Consider the following 17,720-nt stretch of genomic DNA (forward strand, 5'->3'; position numbering starts at 1 on the left):
TGAAGACAAATTGATACAAATTGCCAAAGGAGTATATGTGATTGAGTTATATAATAGGCCTCTTGATCATTAGAAACAGAGTTCAATTTATTCCATTAAGAACACAAGGAAGAATCATTTATCTCAAGGGGCACATGCCCTCTTCGAGTTTCGCTATAATCAAACATCATTATCTCCCATACTGAAAAAATAAAAAATAAAAAATTGAGATTATGAGATGGCACATGAAATTTGTGGTTAAAAGTGAACTAAAGTTGTGAGTCCAATTATTAAAAATAAAATTTGATCAATTTATAATCTCGAAAAACTTTCGTTAAATAGGGACTATGTCTGCTTGATCTTTGGTCAAGATTCAATCTTAACGTAATGACAAAACAACAAGCTTAACTTGAACGGTCAGAAAATAAATTGAAAATGACTATAATAATATAATCGGACTATATGACTTATTTCCACATGTTTCTACTTCTATCATATAAAAAATATTAGAAATCGAAATGCAAATATACGAACAAATAATGTTTTGTAGTCTTTCATGACTTAAAATACACCTTCGAACTAGTCAATACTCAAAATCTGAATACACCATATATTCTTATAACTTCTTCAACTTGGCATGTGATTTTTTTCTATTCTGCCGGACAATCTTAAAAGTTAAAATTATCCCATGTGACATCAATGACACATCCTACGGGTTTGGGGACAGAGAGAATTAAGGATTAAGACAAAAATATTAGAAAATGACTTCAATTACGTAATTTGTGGGAAAAAGAATTTCTAAAACGTGTTTTTCGGGCATATGTCTTGATTTGAGGTTGTCTTTTCCGTCAACGCGTGAAATTGGATTTTGTCTGTGGGGAAATCAAGTGGACGGAGTGCGGGGACTGTGAGAGTCTTTGACGACTGTCGCAGTTCTGGTCCGTCCTCGACTCTTATTAGGAGTTGGATAAAGCTGTAATTATGTCAATTTTGAGATTCGACTTATAATTTAATTTTTAGATTTAGTTTATTTTTTACGATATTGAATTGGGATAGATGTTAAAGATTTGTAAGTCCACATTTCATTCTTTGATTTTTTGAATATTTTTTTAAACTCGACTTAATTTCCACAGAATACATCAGTTTTTAAAACTTTTGGCTATTATATGTTTTATATTGCTGGATTTAGTGTTATTATCTTAAATTTTTATTTTTTTTGTCTGTAACGTTATACAATCTTCAATTTTTTTTTTTAAAAGAAAGTATTCTCATTGTAAATACGACAAAGTTGACAATAGATATTCTTCAAATATCATGTCGTGAGAGTGTAATTTGGAGTGGAATATTCCTTTCATTTAAATTAATATTAAAATTTTAAACAAAGTTTGTACCTTTGAATATTCTGGAAAAGAATATACTTTATTTTATGCTACACGGAAAAAAATAAAATAAAAATACAAACCAACTCTTAGATTTCGGTGGATTATTTTGGAAATTTTTTTTTTAAAAGAAAGTATTCTCATTGTAAATACGACAAAGTTGACAATAGATATTCTTCAAATATCATGTCGTGAGAGTGTAATTTGGAGTGGAATATTCCTTTCATTTAAATTAATATTAAAATTTTAAACAAAGTTTGTACCTTTGAATATTCTGGAAAAGAATATACTTTATTTTATGCTACACGGAAAAAAATAAAATAAAAATACAAACCAACTCTTAGATTTCGGTGGATTATTTTGGAAAAATAATGTGTGTGCGTGTATATATATATATATATTGACGTAGGATCTCTCTAACAAGATGATCTGCACAACATTTTTTTTTTTTTTTTTGGTCTTAGCGTTTGATTGATAAAGATTTTCTAAGAAGTGATTCTTTGAAAAATATTTATTTGGTAAATGTATGGTTAAAATGTGTCGAAAAATTATGGAGAAATGTGAAAAATGAATTTTGCGAGAATGTATGATTGAATTTTCTTGGTTGTCTCTAATATACCACAAATTTCTGCAGTTGTGGAGATTGTGAACAGGATTTTATCATAAGAAAAAAACTAATATGATTAATTTATTTCTTTTTTAATTTAATTGCGTCTCTTCTATTAATTAAAAAAGCTTGTCGAATGTCCTTAACAAGCTTCCATATGCTTCTGTGAAATTGAAAATTATCATTGACTTGTCATTTGAAATTTTCCAAATTTCTTTCTTCCCAAATTATTCACAATTAACAAGGAAATAGAGTGCTCCATTTGATATTATTAATTTGATTTAAAGGGCTTCTTGTTTTTATGAAATTCCATGCAACCAATTTGTAACCTTTTTCGACGATCTTCGTATTTAGATATATTTTGAGACGAATCAAACATTCTTCATACTTCCTCTTTTTATAACATTCCTTCGTTGTATGCTCTCATACATTGAATTGTAGCTCTACATTTAGCACAAGCCCTGTCTCTCGTCGTAATTGTGAAACTTAGTAGTATTAATCAAAATTATACCATGTTGAAATAACATTCTATTTTCTGATTCTAACTCATGTCAACTATACTATATTTACAACTTATTATTAATTTTAAATAAATTTGTGTTGAAGTACATACCTAGATATCAAGTATCACGCGTATGATTTATGTTTGAATGCGCACAATATTTCTTTCTCCATCTTGCTCATCAGGGGCGGACCCAAACAGTTCGAACTGTGGGGTCAAATTTTTTTTTCGAACAACGTATCATGAACAAAAAGAAAAAATCGGTTATTTGTTGTTCATATTCGGTGTTTGCACTTTGGAAAGAAATCAGTGGATTATATGATATATCTACGGACTAAATAATGGATATGGAACATGTGATATGTATATAGATTTAGAATTTGGACCTTTTGGGACAAAATTAAGTTTCCAGCAAAAAAAAAAAAAAAAAAAAAAAAAATTTTCAGAAAACTGTGGGGTCATTTGACCCCACATGACCCCTTGTGGGTCCACCTCTGTTGCTCATCAATCTACTTTCTAAATCGTTTACTTACTGCTAATATTAACTAAAAGTTTGTATATATTTATTTTTTCTCTATTTTCATCATTTTTTTTTTGAAATAAGCTCTATTTATATATATATATTTTTTTATTTTTATACACTAATTACTTTTGTTGCACTAATAACCTTTTTTTTTTTTTTTTTATACACTAATAATATGATCGTTGATGACAATGTTTTTATAAAAAAAATAAAAATAAAATGAAATTTTTTTTTTTTTTTCGTTTTTTGGTTCTCCGTTAATGTTTCAATAACACTTTTATTCATTTCTTTTAAACTAATATGGCAAGACGATCGAATTTCATACGCATGGAAAAAATTTTAATTTTTCTTTCTCTCATCTCCAGGTCCATGACATCGTGCGTATAAAATGTTCATAATTAGAATAAAAATAAAATTGTAATTAATTATATCTGACTCAATAAAGAAAGACCAAAACCAAGTCAATTCTATTTCTAGTGTGTTAAATCCACCAATGACTACCCAACTTTGTATCTAGTTTTACAATGACCAACCAATTTGATTTTATTTCATCATGACTATCCAACTTTATATTTAGTATTACCATCGCCATCCATTTTGATTTTATTTCACCATGGCCACCTAATTTCATTTAATGTTTCACTATGGCCACAAATCTTATTTTCACACTTTTTACTAATTTTGAAAAGAGTAAAATAATAACTTTGCATTATATATAAAATAAAATTTAAAAATATAATAAAATTAAAAATTAATTAAAAAGGTTACTTAAAAAATAAAATAAAAAACTTATTTTATAAAAAACATTACTTAAAAAATAATTTTTTAAAAATATAAAATTGAGTGATCATAGTGATACTAAATACAAAGTTGGATGGTCATCGATTTATTTAACCCTATTTCTAATGCATTCTATTCTCCCCTCAGCCATTTATATGCAATCCCCAGCCATCCAAAATCTTTACCTTAGAAGTGCCTTCTGAATAGTTCAGTTCAACATGTTGTTGGAAACAAAAGTCGTCTCTAATGGAATCAAATACTCGACTCTTCCAACTAGTTATGTCCGGCCGGTGACGGAGCGGCCAAAACTGTTGGAGGTTACCGACTGTGAAAAAGTTCCGGTGATAGATCTTGGTTGTGAAGATGAAAGCTTTATAATCCAACAAATAGGAGACGCCTGTCGTGATTATGGCTTTTTTCAGGTATATAAGCAAGACCTGATGCACGTATAGTTACCATTAACAATTATTTTTGTAATAATTGCTTTATTTGTATCTGAATTAGCAGGTTATAAATCATGGAGTATCAGAAGAAATAATGGAGAAAATGCTGAATGTGGCTGATGAATTTTTCACTTTACCATTGGAAGAAAAAATGAAATTATATTCCGAGGACCCTTTCAAGACTGTGAGATTGTCCACAAGTTCTAATGTGATGAAGGAGACGGTCCATAACTGGAGAGATTATCTTAGACTCCATTGTTATCCTTTGGAGAAATATGCATCTGAATGGCCTTCAAATCCCTCAACTTTCAAGTAAGAACGTTATTTTTTTTTATTCTCAATTTTTTTCGACCTTCCCACAGAAAAACTCTTTGAAAAGTAAGAAAAATTCTTTATTATATTTCCAAACCCTATTAAAATTTAATATTTTTTAAAAATTTTAGTGTATAGGTTGATTAATATCAATCACTAAGAAAAACTTACTTGGGTGCTTGATTTATATTGATTTTCATGAGATGCATGCAACTGTTTCATGCAACAGAAAATACGTCATAACGTGTTATTGACTGATGTACAGTATTATGTTCGGGTTGTTCTTTAAAGTATGTTTTAAAGATCACATGAAGAATCTCAAAGTAAAGAAATAAATAATATTTTGGACGTCGTATTCATTGGTTTTTATTTTTATTTTTTTTATTTTTTATTGGTGAAAGGAATCGAAATTGTGTTCACTTTTGCACATTTTATGGATCACTTTACAACTTGTGCCATTTATTACTATAGAATTGAAAATGGAATAAAGTGGCAATTTTATTATTATTTTGATAAACCATTTTTTACGAAGCAAACTGTGTCATAGTACGGGAATTTTGTGCTGCAATTACAAATAAAGAAATGTCACATGTTGGACATAGGACATTAGGACCATTATTCTCGTTTTATGTAAAAAAAATATACTTTTTTTAAAAAAAAAAAAAAAAAAAAAAAAAAAAAAAAAAAAAAAGTTGAACCCCAACCTTAAGGGTCCCTTACCGCCCCTGTCCTGGAACATCGTGAGGGGGGTAAATCGCAGGTTATGCTTCCAAGAGTACAGGGTGAAAGGCTGCTTGTACACTTGCACTTACCCAAGAGCCAAATCCATATTTCAGGATTCGAACTCTTGAGTGTGGGGGTAGTAGATAGCAGGGTGTCTCAAGATACTTGTTTTATTTCTTATTATAGTCTTTAAAGTTAAATTACAGTACACAAATAAAATGACGCAACATCATAAAAGTTTTAGTAAACAATAATTGATTGGTAAAAATTGTATAGAATTACTCATTTTACAATGAAGTTTCTATCAACTATCAAATTTTAATTTTAAAATAATAAAAAAACTCTACTTTTTAACCTTTGAAATATTATACAAGTTTGACGACTTACACGAAATTATGCATTCATCAAAATTTTCAAAAATCTAATTTTAATACCTGTTTAGAGGGGACCTTTTTAACAAAAAAATAAAGGAAAAAAAAGTTAAAAAATTGGCTCGTGGGAGGTGGGAAAGTAACTTTTAAAATATATATATAGAGCATGTTTGAGAGGGAATTTTTTACCCCAAAAAATTGATTTTTTGACCGTTATTTCACTATTTTAACCGTAATTTTCAACTTCTTCTCTCACAAATGGACCTCACTTTTCTTCAAATGGTGAAAAAATTAATTTTCAAAATCCTTTCCAAAGGGAGCCATATTTATTACCATAAAGAAATGTGGGTACGACTTCACGCCGTTCTGTGCCGTTAGTTTGTAATGACGTCAGATAGGTTATGTCATCATCTTGAAAATATTTGTCATGCTTTTGACACGTACGCTCAGTTATATCACTTAAGCGCGTTGACATCATCATCGTCTTTATAGAGAGTGACAAGTCATTATTAAATAATTAGAGCTAATTATTCACATCACTAAAATTGATATTATTTCAAAGGACGATGTTACAAATACAGCAATTTTGACATTTTGATTGACAGTCATCTCACATAAAAAAAAGTGGGGCTCACGATTAAAATAATCGCGTCCCCCCACAATTGGGAGAGTGCTGCACTGTACACACATCATTTTTTTATTTCAAAGAATATGGTGTGTGCCTATGACGATCTGAATCAACACATCTAGATTTCGGCAGACAATGGAAATCGACATATAAATTAATTTTTTAATGTTTATTGAACTTATTGTCTAAATTAAGTTTTCAATTGTTAAAAGTTTGTTGACATTAGGTCGAACTTATTGTCGTTACTGCGACACGTAGGATTAAATAAATAGATTCTTACATAAATTATATCAATTATATAAAACTCCAACTTTTATTTATTAATTTTCAATATATTCGCATATTAAATTTGTTAATTAAATTATATGAATGCTAATATTTTTCATCTTTTCGTAATCCAATGTTGAATCTTGGAATTGGAAGGGAAATTGTAGGCAAATACTGTATCAAAATTCGATTCCTTGGGCTGAGATTGCAACAGGCCATATCAGAAAGTTTGGGCCTGGAAAAAGATTGCATAGAGAAGATTTTGGGCGAGACAGGACAGCACATGTCTATTAACTACTATCCACCATGTCCAGAGCCCGAACTCACTTATGGGCTTCCGGCCCATGCAGACCCAAATTCTTTCACTATTCTTCTTCAGGACACCCAAGTTTCAGGCCTGCAAGTTCTCAAGGATGGCAAATGGCTTGCTGTCAAACCCCTCCCAAATGCTCTTGTTATCAACATCGGTGATCAATTACAGGTACGTCGCAAATGAGTCGAGGTGAAGTTAAGCTTGATTTTACTTTTTTCCTAGTCGAATTGAGAAATTCAAGTTTAAGGTCGACTAAGTGAACCCATCGAATTTATATTCATATCTAAAAGTTGTAAAGTGACAACTCTAGAGCTGACTATATATTTATGCAGGCAGTGAGTAATGGGAAATACAAAAGTGTTTGGCATAGAGCTGTAGTAAATGCTGATAAACCAAGAATTTCAGTAGCTTCATTCCTATGTCCATCCAATGATGCTGTAATTAATGCACCAAAGGAACTCACCATTAGTGGATCTCCACCCATTTATAGAGACTACACATATGCAGAATATTACAAGAAATACTGGGGCAGGAACCTGGATCAAGAACACTGTTTGGAACTTTTCAAGAATTAAAAATTAAGGGTTTTCCCTTAATGTTGATTTCATTTCAAGAATTGTATATTTTATGTGTGTTAAATGTATGATTCCGTTGCTCGTTTGTGTATTAAAACCAATTTGAACTTTGTCGGAGACAAATAATTAAATAAATCAGGTTGTATCATTGTTTAGATGATGTTATTATCTGAGATACACCAAAATTTGAATTCAACTCATATCCATATAAAGAATCTAGGGGATATTTACAACTAATTAAAAACTCATTATTTTATTACATAACCTGATTTAATCTCCAAATCTTGTCTAATTATTAATCAATTAATTTAATAAAATTTACATTAAAAAAATATGATATTTCGAAAACAAATCTTTACTTATATAAGAGTTCCAAGTATAATAAAATAAAGATATTATATGTTTACTTCAAATTCAATAGAAATATTTGTATATTATGGAGTAATTTAAGTTGATAGGCACGTCAATATCTTGCACGACATCCAATAAATATTTCATTGCAAAGCTCAATTAGTCAAATACTGAATAAAAATACAAATAAACAAAAGAAAATATGCAAAGGTTAAAATTCAATCTTGTAAGCGCTTTTAAGTTTTAATAGTTGAAAGTGTGTTTTTGAATGATTTGTTATCAAATAACGACAATAATGTGTCGTGTCAATATTTATGAATGTGCTAACAGATTAATGACTAGAAAAAGTACAACAAACTCATGAAAATAAACATCATAACATATTTGTAATCCTTCTTGATTAACTTAATTTAATATACAAGACATGACTGAACAATAAATAGATTGAATAGTAGTGAAGAAGAAAAGGTAAGTCAAAATTGTGTCAATTACATTTCCATTCCTATGTAGTACCACGTATAAAATATGCATTCAAAATTCAAGAACTTGAAAGAGCAGTACCTTTGGTAAACTTGATATTGAATTTTTGAGTCAAGTGAATTAATTTTTGACGATTGTGCTATACTATTAATGTGGCGCGAAGTCCTTGGGAGTTTTCGGCACCGTTATAGTAGCATGCACAAAGACTTTTCTGGGTGAATTTCAAATCAGGAAATATAGCTCTGACTAATCCAAGACCTAAATTCGAGCTTTAGTTTTGAAGTGAATGCTTAGATCTTAGATGATACCGTAGCAGCTCTTTTTTCATTTTGGGTGAGATTTGTGTTAATTTGTTCCTAGAAATGGAAATTTAGTTTAAACGCTTGCAATATTTACTATAGGGTGATGCTACACGTACGTCAGGGTATTCATAATGGATTTCACCCCCTCTCCCCCCTCCCTAATTGAGAAGGACCCACTTCAACTAAAATATAATTTATCCAAAATAGATTTCTCTCCATATAAGGAGGGTAGACACCATTATGGATACCACATTATATACAAATAGCACAGCATATTCCTTTACTATATTCCTAATGGATGTCAATCGGAATCCTAATGTTATTCTAGTTCAAAAACAATAATTAAGAATGAAATTTAGATCCTAATTAGGGGTCAAGTAACAAAAGAAATAGCCGTTTATTCCAAATCATTTGCAAGGAGAGAATTCATTCAAATAAAAAACACCAATATACCAATACACGCAATAACTCAAAATCATAAACAAGTTCATAGAGATTATGAAATCCATGCTTAAAATACTTTATACAATAACGTTTCTTAATTTAGAAGTATGGATTACTGTTCATGTAGTAGACAAATTACAGAAAGAGAGATTGCTTCATGGTACTCTCAATTTTTCCATGCAAAATCATCTTTGAGTACGTTTTCCCAATCTGAAGTGGAATTATCATACCATCCTGAAGAAAATTGATTTCTCAGCATGTCATTAGTTAATGAATGGACCACCGGATCATTTCTCACAGAGCGACGGAAATCTTTCACAGAATCATATCCAGACACGTCAACAAAAGAGCCAAACTGGCCTTCACTCAGACTGCTAGCTCGTTCGGGGAAATGAGTTTCCACGTCCACGTTTAAGTTTTCACCGTCTGATTTGTCTTCTGTGCATGGCCCGAGGTTTTTCTCACCCATATACTCAAAATCATCAATCTTGTGCTGTTGTTCATCTTCCATATTTATTAGTTTCGAGTTGTCATTCCGTGATTTCAAGATGCGGAATCTATCCATGACGGATGCCTCAACATTATCACCATGGCCATGGGCAGTGATTTTAGAACCCGCATACTCATAATCATCCGTTTCTTGCAGTTCTTCCTTTCCTGTCTTTACTGAGTTTTTGCAGTCATTCCGAGATTTTAAGATGTGGAATCTTTCCATCACCGATGCAACATCGCCACTTGTGCTAGGAACAGAAGCATTCTGGACTGTAGGTTTGGGAATTGCACCATCTTGATCCGCAGGTGGGTGATTGGAATCTGTGCTTGGATTAGGTGAAATCTGAAAATTCAACATCCTCTCAACAACAGCGCTATTCCTGAGAACATTAACAGCTTCCAATTAATGGATGGCAAGATAACAACACAAGTTTCACCAAAAAGTAATGCGAACCTTCTTCCTTTTTGGTTTTGAACTTTCCCATTTCAATCTTCATTCGATCAAAGCGAGCTTTATAGCTGATGGAACATAATTTAGCCTCTGCCTCGAGCCACAAGTTTTTAAAGAGAAGTGCATGCGAGTCCATTTGTTCATCATAGAGGAAATTCTCATCGAGGACCTTCTTTATAGCCTACAAGCCAACAATACCTATGATCATACTTTGTATTACATGCAAATGATTTTAATTTTGTACTTCTGCAACACAATGATCCTTCCAAAACTACAATTAGAAGCAAAGTGCATATTTGGTATACAACATTAGACTTCACAAGTAAAATGGACAAGATTTTAGCTAATTTTTCTTTCATAATGTTGTCGACCTTACCAAACATGCTATAATAGCATACCTGGGCCATGTTGTCATCTGTTGATAAGTCTGCATCACCCCTTAAGGGTGAAACAAGTGATGAACTCTCAGCTTTCTTACCAGGAAAAAGGTTACCTCTCTTCTCTTCATGCATTTGCTGATAATCAAGCTGCACGTGAGAGTTTAGAGCTTCATTTGTAACTTGAGGCTTGCCTGCAACAGTAGCCTGATAAAAGGAATTATTTAGCGTATTATTAAAGAAAGATAATGCTTATACAGGAAATTCAAAAGATCCCAGACATGGGATATACTATATTTATGCACACACGGACAACCAAAGACAATAGAAACTAAAAGTTCAGGAACAAAGATCAAGTCACAGTAAACAAGAATTTATAAGAATCGACTGGAGGACAAGCATGATTATATTTCCGTGCAATATCCTAATATGTTAACTTTGTCTCCATTTGGGAAGAATTTATGAACAGTTATAAATAGATAGAATTAGAGGCAGATAGAGAGATAAGTGGATAATACTTGTGATCCATTCGAATGTGCAGCTGAAAAAAAAGTTAGACCATTTATAAATGATTTATAAATTTTTCCAAATGGAATATTAATAGTAGGCATTAAGTCCAAATATCACATAAATGACATACCATATCATGGATATCCACAATTTTACCCGAAATGTCTCCGACGGAAACAATTGGTTCATTATTCAAAGTTCTATGAACAATTTTCTTCATCATACATGCCTCAAGATTGCTGATCACGTGCTTAAGAGCATCACAGTTTTGTTCTTCCAGAGCAAATGTATCATTTGTAGAATTCATCACAAGAAACTCTGAAAGGGCATGAATTGCATTTATCGTTGTTTGAACATCCAAATTTGGATTGGGCTCTACTTTTTCATCCTCAAAGGCATCTTCCTGTGAAGAAGGTGAACATAAAACATTTTCCGCAGCATGAAATGCAACATCGCCACCTTCCGAAGCATCATTAAAGGTCATCAAATTAATAGCAGCACTAGCCTGTAAACCAAGCTTCACATATGGGATATCATTCACTTCAGCAATGGAATGCTTTGCATTGGATATTTTCTGGTCGTAACCACTCATTGAGTCATTTGGGACAGATTCTTTCTTAGGCTTGTCAAGGGGATTAGATATCCGAACTCCTTTACTTCTATTCATAGAAGAAATCTCAAATCCATCTTTTAAAGCGTCAGTTGAACCCTGTTCTATAGTTGGACAATTAGCATCCCAGCTTCTCTCAGAAGTAAGTGGCATAATATTTTCTGCACATCGATTTTCATCACAGTTTCTGTCTCCAAATGCTTTTTGAGAGGAAGCTCTCTTGGAATCGTTTAATGAGAGGAAAAGCTTTTGGGCTTCATGATCAAAATCAAAAAACTCTTCCGATTTCTTCTTAGTGCGAGGTGACTTGCCAACTTCAAGGTCATCAAACGGCGAAAAGTGAGAAACGGGTGCTCCTTTCCAACAAGGCGAGTCAACTGCAGGAGCATAATTATCTATGCTATCTGAAGAATTCTCAGTAGACTTCACAACTTGAAAACCATTAACAGCCAAAGAGAAGCCATCTGAGACATTTATATTGTGCAGACGAGATCCACATCCCACTTTGGTTTTAAGATCTGACATTTCCTTAGAGTGCACTTGGCTCGATGATTCCTTCACTGTAAGCGGTGCAAACAATATGTGATCATTACCTTTTCTATGAGATGTGAATTGTCCTGTGTCAAAGGAACCTTCTACTGGTCTTACGCACGGGTCATTCTGTTTGGCACTATTACTGTAATCAAATTCACCATTGTGGACACCCGAAATATTGTCAATGTCCACTGTTTTAGGAGTGGCGTTTTGTGCCAATGAACTGTTTCCGGAAGGTGGAGGCCTAATGACCACAGCTGGGGAAGATCTTGTTACTGATATAGAACCACTAAAGGAAGATTCAAGGGGTTCCAAACATTTTTCATATGGATTTTTCAGCTTTTGATGGTCTGAGAAGTTGCTAGACTGTTCAAGAGACAGCTCTAGAGGGAGAGATTTTGGATATGCTGAACCGGACATCAATGTAGGCATTCTAGAAGATTCATAAGGAAGGAAGCTAAGATTTTGCTCCAAGCATGATTTGTCATCCATATGTCCAATATAGCTTTCTCTTCTGGAAATATGATTGAGTTTTCCATATGATATACCAAAATTTTCTTTACAGTCGTTCCCGTATCCAATACTATGAACTCCTGCATGATAGCAGAAAGTGTGTGTAACAGAGAGAGAGAGAGAGAGAGAGAGAGGGAGAGGGAGAGGGAGAGATTCTAACAAAGAAGAAATTTTGGGTAATTTAAAGAAAGATTGACATGAAGAATAGACAAATATTAATTAAAATGAATAGTTTGTAAATTAGCAAGAAAATATAAATGAGTATGATGTACAAAGTTTGTGAAGAGCGAGAGAAAAAAAAAAGGTATATAATAAAGACAAAAATACCACTAATACATTTATGTTTTGAACAATATCAGATAGGCATGCATATATGCTTTAATATTCTATCACACATTAGACCCAAGACGTGTAAAAGATTTTTCTTGTATTGCAATACACAATCTCAAAATCCTTCCTCAATCAATTGAACACATTTATATTTCCAGGGCCAGCAGAAACAAAATTCCAAAGGGTATGTTTGGGAGAGATTTTTTTCTGAAATCATTTTTTGCTGGAAGCATTTAAACCACACATTTCGCCAAAAAAATAAAAATAAACATAAAAATGAAAAAACAAAAAGAGTTCATTCACAATATCTCTCCCAAACAAACGCTAACTGTATGACAAACCAAAATCATCGAAAGCCCGGAAGCAGCTAGAGATAAAGCATCAATATTCATGACTGCCTTAGTCAATCCTACAGATGAATTGTTAGGGTTCTATTTCATTTATCTACTCATTCATGATATGATAGTGTGATTCTACTACTAGGAATCAATCTCTTTTCATTTGGCTTCCCATTTATCTTCTTTGATACTGGAACTGGTTAATCTTTACAGTGAGAAGATGAGGTGAGCTTCTTTTAAACAATTTCGGTGCTTTAGATGATAAGATTAAAATAAAATCACATGCTACTATTGTTTTACAGGCTATTTTGTATTCTTTCTCTCTTTCATATTTCTTTAGGTCCTCCATATAGAAAAGCGCACATATTCAATATACTGCTCCAGATGGAACAGTGTCCTCCAGCCCCTCCATGATTGCAGCACATAGTGCTAAGTCAGATTGCACAATGTAATAAATTAGATTTAAGTTTATTTTCTTCCTTAATAATGTACACTATTATCCAATCCTCGCTACTAAACACACTATTACTGTTTTTTGGAAAGAGAATTAAATAGTTCGTACGGAATACTAACTTCTAAGGGTAATTGAAGGAAATGAGACCATAAATAATTGTTCAAAAAAGAATAGCAAAATTTAATATGCAAGATCGATGACTAAAATACAAACTCGTGTCCTCACAAATAATCAAGTTCTAGAATGAATAAAAAGCATACCTGGGCCAATATAACTTTTGGAAACAAGTGAATCACCAATATTCACCTTCTTGGAAGTAAAACTCCCATCAAGTTCTACCTGTTTTGCCTGTTTCTCATCTTCAAATGCCCAAGCATCATCCCACTGTGGAGTGTATTCCAAGCCAGACAAGGTCTGAGTGTAATCGACTTGAGGGGATAAATCTGGTCCAGCAGTGGGCCTCAGATCATAAAAAGGCCCATAGTCGACGAAGGATGGACTAGCTTTGCCAACTATAGGAGAAACATAAGAGGAATAATAAGGCTTGACTTCACCAGCATATGAAAACGCATCAGGCGAAGTTTTAGCATTAGTGCTCAAAGCAGACCAATGCGAACCAGGAGGGCTAACGGGCACAGACCAATCAGTACTAGGTGGGCTGATAGGCCCGCGACTGGAATACGTGAAAGGGAAGCTAGTAACTATTGTCGAATCAATATTTAATTCAGGTCCAGGGGCCGAAGGGAGTGGATATTGCCATGTTTGGCCATCGGGTGCAGTAGCATATGATGAATCCGAGAAATGCAAAGTTGGGATAGAATTGAGTTTAGGGTTTGATCTTTCAACAGTAAAAGGCGGGGCTAAAGCTGATAAATTTGAGGTTGATGACGATGAGTTTCCTCCCACTCCACTGCCCAAAGACCCTAAACCCATCATTTTCTTGGTGCGTAACAAACAATTACATCAACTGATCAATCAAAACCCAGTAAAAGTTTACATCAGATTATGATTAATCAAAGTCATAATCAAGAAACAAAAAATTATTCCAGTAATTTACTAAATCAAGTGTATAAATCAAACCCATAATTAAGAAAGTCAATTCAAGAAAAAGAAATCAAGAATCTTCGATAAACAAAGACTAAAGAAACCACTACTACTAATCTTGAAATAACTAGATAGTGCATAAGATTGATAACAAAAACCATTCAACTAAAATTAAAATTGACCAGGAAAAAGGAAATTTAACGAAAATCATACCGGAGAAGAAGTGTAGAGAGCTTTGAGTCTCTCCCTATGAGTAGTACTATTCTTTTCCTTCTAAGCGAAGTGTTGCGAGACGGAGAGGTCTGCGGTCGTCTTTTGTTGCTTTCGCCATATTTAATGTAGTATTTACAAGGACATCCTTCTTGGTTTTCATAATTTCTTTTTCAGTCCAATAAGAATTTTATTAGCCCGAGACCGCAAATACTTGCATATTATTTCTTCAAATTCCATTTTACTTTTTGTTTTCTTGATAATTTTTATTATGGTTCATTTCACTTCATCCAATGATCAATAAATGTTGTAAATTTCATGTTAAGTTAGAAAAACATATTTCTATGTTAATCATGTGATCTTGTTATTGAATGTGAATCTTTTCGCATCTTTTAATAAATCGAATAATTTTCTAGTAAACTTCATATCGAAGATTTAACTGACTTGTTTGTCCAAGATTAACAATTTTTAGATTTTTAATTTACTTTTTATTTAAGGTATGCTTATTTAATCTCATAGTTACATTTTTTAGTAAAAAAGTTTATTACTTTGATAGCATGACGGTGATTATTGTTAAAATAAAATTATTTATTAATTTTGAAGCATGACTAAGAAATTGATGCAGCTAATCGTATTGATCTAACAATGTTCGAGCAATAAATCCTAGAATATCTCAATCACTAAATCATTGGAATAAATAGTGAAATTTATGTATACTAAGACTATATTTGAATTTATCTTGATTTAAATGATGCATGCAATGCAAAGATAAATATATACACTCTGAAAACAAAAAAATGATTCGTAAACTTGAATATTATTAATGATTGATAGCATCTCAACATGCTTTCTATCATTGAATTATCATTTTATAATAATTTAAGTAAAAAATTCAATAAATTAATAATGAGGCTCCCAGGGCAGGCTCAATTTATCAATGATCAAATCTATCAAATTTTTACCTTTAAACTTTTAAATGAGACAGTATCAAGCAAATAGAGATTTTATGATAATAGTTTATGAATGCTTTCGACAAATTAATTAGTTCTAAAATTCGACTCTTGTCGTTTACCATTTGAGCAAATTATGAATGTATCATGTTTTAAACGTTGAAGACATACATATATAAGTTCAATACACATCTTTAAAAGTTTAATCTTTTAAAAGGGATAGTTTGACAAACCATCGACACGATAAACAATATCGACTAGCTAATTACTTCGAGATTGGCAAAAGCCTTCTTGACTTTCTTCTCACAGCCATGAGAGTAGAGAGGAACCATCATTTCCACATATTGTGCCTCCACAATTTACAAATTTTCCATGCCCCACAAGCCTCAAGTTTTTGCACCGACAGAAGATATGTGTAGAATCCATATGGGCTCTTTTAATTTATCTTGTTTATGTCTATTTCTTTGCATTGTGGATTATATATTCTTAACTGTCAATAACAGCTTTCTTAATTATAAGTTAATTATAGAGGCTTCTGTTTAAGAGATTCTTTGGTAGAGTAGCCGTAGAGATAATTTAATGAATGGTCATTGATCTTTATTATAGGTTATTACTTGCTCACCGATCTATAAAAAGTTACATGTTGCTCATTCAACTTTGTTATAGGTTACTACTTACTCATCGAAGTTTAAAAGGTTACTTATTGTTCATCTACATTTGAATAAAGTTACTTGTTACTCACTAAATTTTGCAATAGGTAACACTCATAGAAATGATATGTATAATTGATGGATAACTTTGTACAAATTTGGGCGAGTAATAAGTAATCTTTTACATTTCGATGAACAAGTAGTTATCTATAGTAAAGTTTAGTGAGCAAAGAGTAACATTTTATAATTCGGTGAGTAAATAGTAATTTATAGTGAAGTTCAGTGATCATTGATTATATTAACTCTAGAGTAGCCAGCAGGTATCACTTTGCTAATCTTGCATGGGAATTAAGTAACTGGATAGTTCATGTAACTAAGATTTTCTCCCACGTGGGATGTCTCGCTTCATCAAAAAGTTTTGTAACCATAAATACTACATTTTGAATTATCTAATTCTATATGTCAAGCATATCTTCAAAATAAGCAATTCTATACTTGGAAGAGGTCAAGAAATTTTATTTCATTTCATTAAAGAAAAAAGAAGAGGGACAAGAATTGACAACTAAACGAACATTAGTGGCCTCAAATAAAACGTTAAACACTTTCAACCAGGTGAATGAGCCCATTCCAATGTTCAGTTTCTAGCCTACCGCGTTAAACACGTGACCTACATTTTAATAAAAATTGATTAAAGGTGCAATTAAAAAATTAATAAACGTTTTGAAAATATTAACTTAAATTTAAATTTTTATTAATTTTTTTAGGTTAAACCATCGGGCACAATCCCCCTGAAAAAAATAAAAAATATCAAAGATATTGAACTCCACTATTTATTCTTTTCGAAAATGGGTTGAGGGTAAAAGAAGTAAATACAAATAAAAATTTCTAAATATTCAGTTTTACATATAGGGCTCGTTTGTTTCCCATTCTTTGACCACAAAAATGAAAAATATGATCGTTATCTATCATATCAAGTCACCATATTTGACTTTCTATATCTTTGTATGGATCCATAACGAATATATTTTTCATTCACATTCTTATAAGAAGGGGAATCAAATGAGGGCTTAATTGGATTTCTTACAGTTCCCTAATTCCATCGAGGAATATACGTATTATGTACAGCAAAAAGTTAAAAGAAAGAAGCTTACAATCTCACCAAATTACATAAGGGGATTGCAAATTCGCTGTATACACAATTTACTTCTTTCTCCCTTCTATTTCCATTTCTGCCAGTTTCTCTTTCTATTGCAGTCTAGAACAAAAAGGCTCAAACGA

At 32.1% G+C, this 17,720-nt stretch overlaps 2 protein-coding genes across 3 annotated transcripts; one reads left to right on the top strand and one right to left on the bottom strand.

Annotated features, from left to right (window-relative positions):
- Positions 1-3,902: 3,902 nt before the first annotated feature.
- On the top strand, positions 3,903-7,557 carry LOC111405662 (protein DOWNY MILDEW RESISTANCE 6-like). Of its 2 annotated transcripts, none has more exons than XM_023034655.1 (4): positions 3,903-4,192; positions 4,275-4,525; positions 6,671-6,995; positions 7,160-7,557. In XM_023034655.1, the coding sequence occupies exons 1-4, from the start codon at positions 3,989-3,991 to the stop codon at positions 7,400-7,402; spliced, it is 1,023 nt and encodes a 340-aa protein (XP_022890423.1). In that variant the 5' UTR covers positions 3,903-3,988; the 3' UTR covers positions 7,403-7,557. The 2 variants fall into 2 exon arrangements, with proteins under 2 accessions (XP_022890423.1, XP_022890424.1); XM_023034656.1 differs by having other exon boundaries at positions 3,905-4,192; positions 4,278-4,525.
- A 1,456-nt stretch (positions 7,558-9,013) lies between these two features.
- LOC111405663 lies at positions 9,014-14,939 on the bottom strand. Its single transcript, XM_023034657.1, has 6 exons — positions 14,846-14,939; positions 13,849-14,555; positions 10,940-12,546; positions 10,321-10,506; positions 9,926-10,103; positions 9,014-9,851 (listed from the first exon to the last, which is right to left on the bottom strand). Exons 2-6 carry the CDS (start codon positions 14,522-14,524, stop codon positions 9,823-9,825), a joined length of 2,676 nt encoding a protein of 891 aa, XP_022890425.1. The 5' UTR covers positions 14,525-14,555; positions 14,846-14,939; the 3' UTR covers positions 9,014-9,822.
- Positions 14,940-17,720: the final 2,781 nt, after the last annotated feature.

This window comes from Olea europaea, chromosome 12 (assembly GCF_002742605.1).
Source record: "Olea europaea var. sylvestris chromosome 12, O_europaea_v1, whole genome shotgun sequence".
NCBI lineage: Eukaryota > Viridiplantae > Streptophyta > Magnoliopsida > Lamiales > Oleaceae > Olea > Olea europaea.

What these genes read in the sequence shown, in the direction of transcription:
- LOC111405662 (XM_023034655.1), top strand. Translation starts at nt 3,989, where the DNA reads ATGTTGTTGGAAACAAAAGTCGTCTCTAATGGAATCAAATACTCGACT. An exon ending in TCAAATCCCTCAACTTTCAA is followed by an intron (nt 4,526 to 6,670) that starts GTAAGAACGTTA and finishes TGGAATTGGAAG; the next exon opens with GGAAATTGTAGGCAAATACT. An exon ending in ACATCGGTGATCAATTACAG is followed by an intron (nt 6,996 to 7,159) that starts GTACGTCGCAAA and finishes ATATTTATGCAG; the next exon opens with GCAGTGAGTAATGGGAAATA.
- LOC111405663 (XM_023034657.1), bottom strand. Translation starts at nt 14,524, where the DNA reads ATGATGGGTTTAGGGTCTTTGGGCAGTGGAGTGGGAGGAAACTCATCG. An exon ending in TTGTGGATATCCATGATATG is followed by an intron (nt 10,507 to 10,939) that starts GTATGTCATTTA and finishes TCCTTTTATCAG; the next exon opens with GCTACTGTTGCAGGCAAGCC. An exon ending in CAGATGACAACATGGCCCAG is followed by an intron (nt 10,104 to 10,320) that starts GTATGCTATTAT and finishes GTTGGCTTGTAG; the next exon opens with GCTATAAAGAAGGTCCTCGA.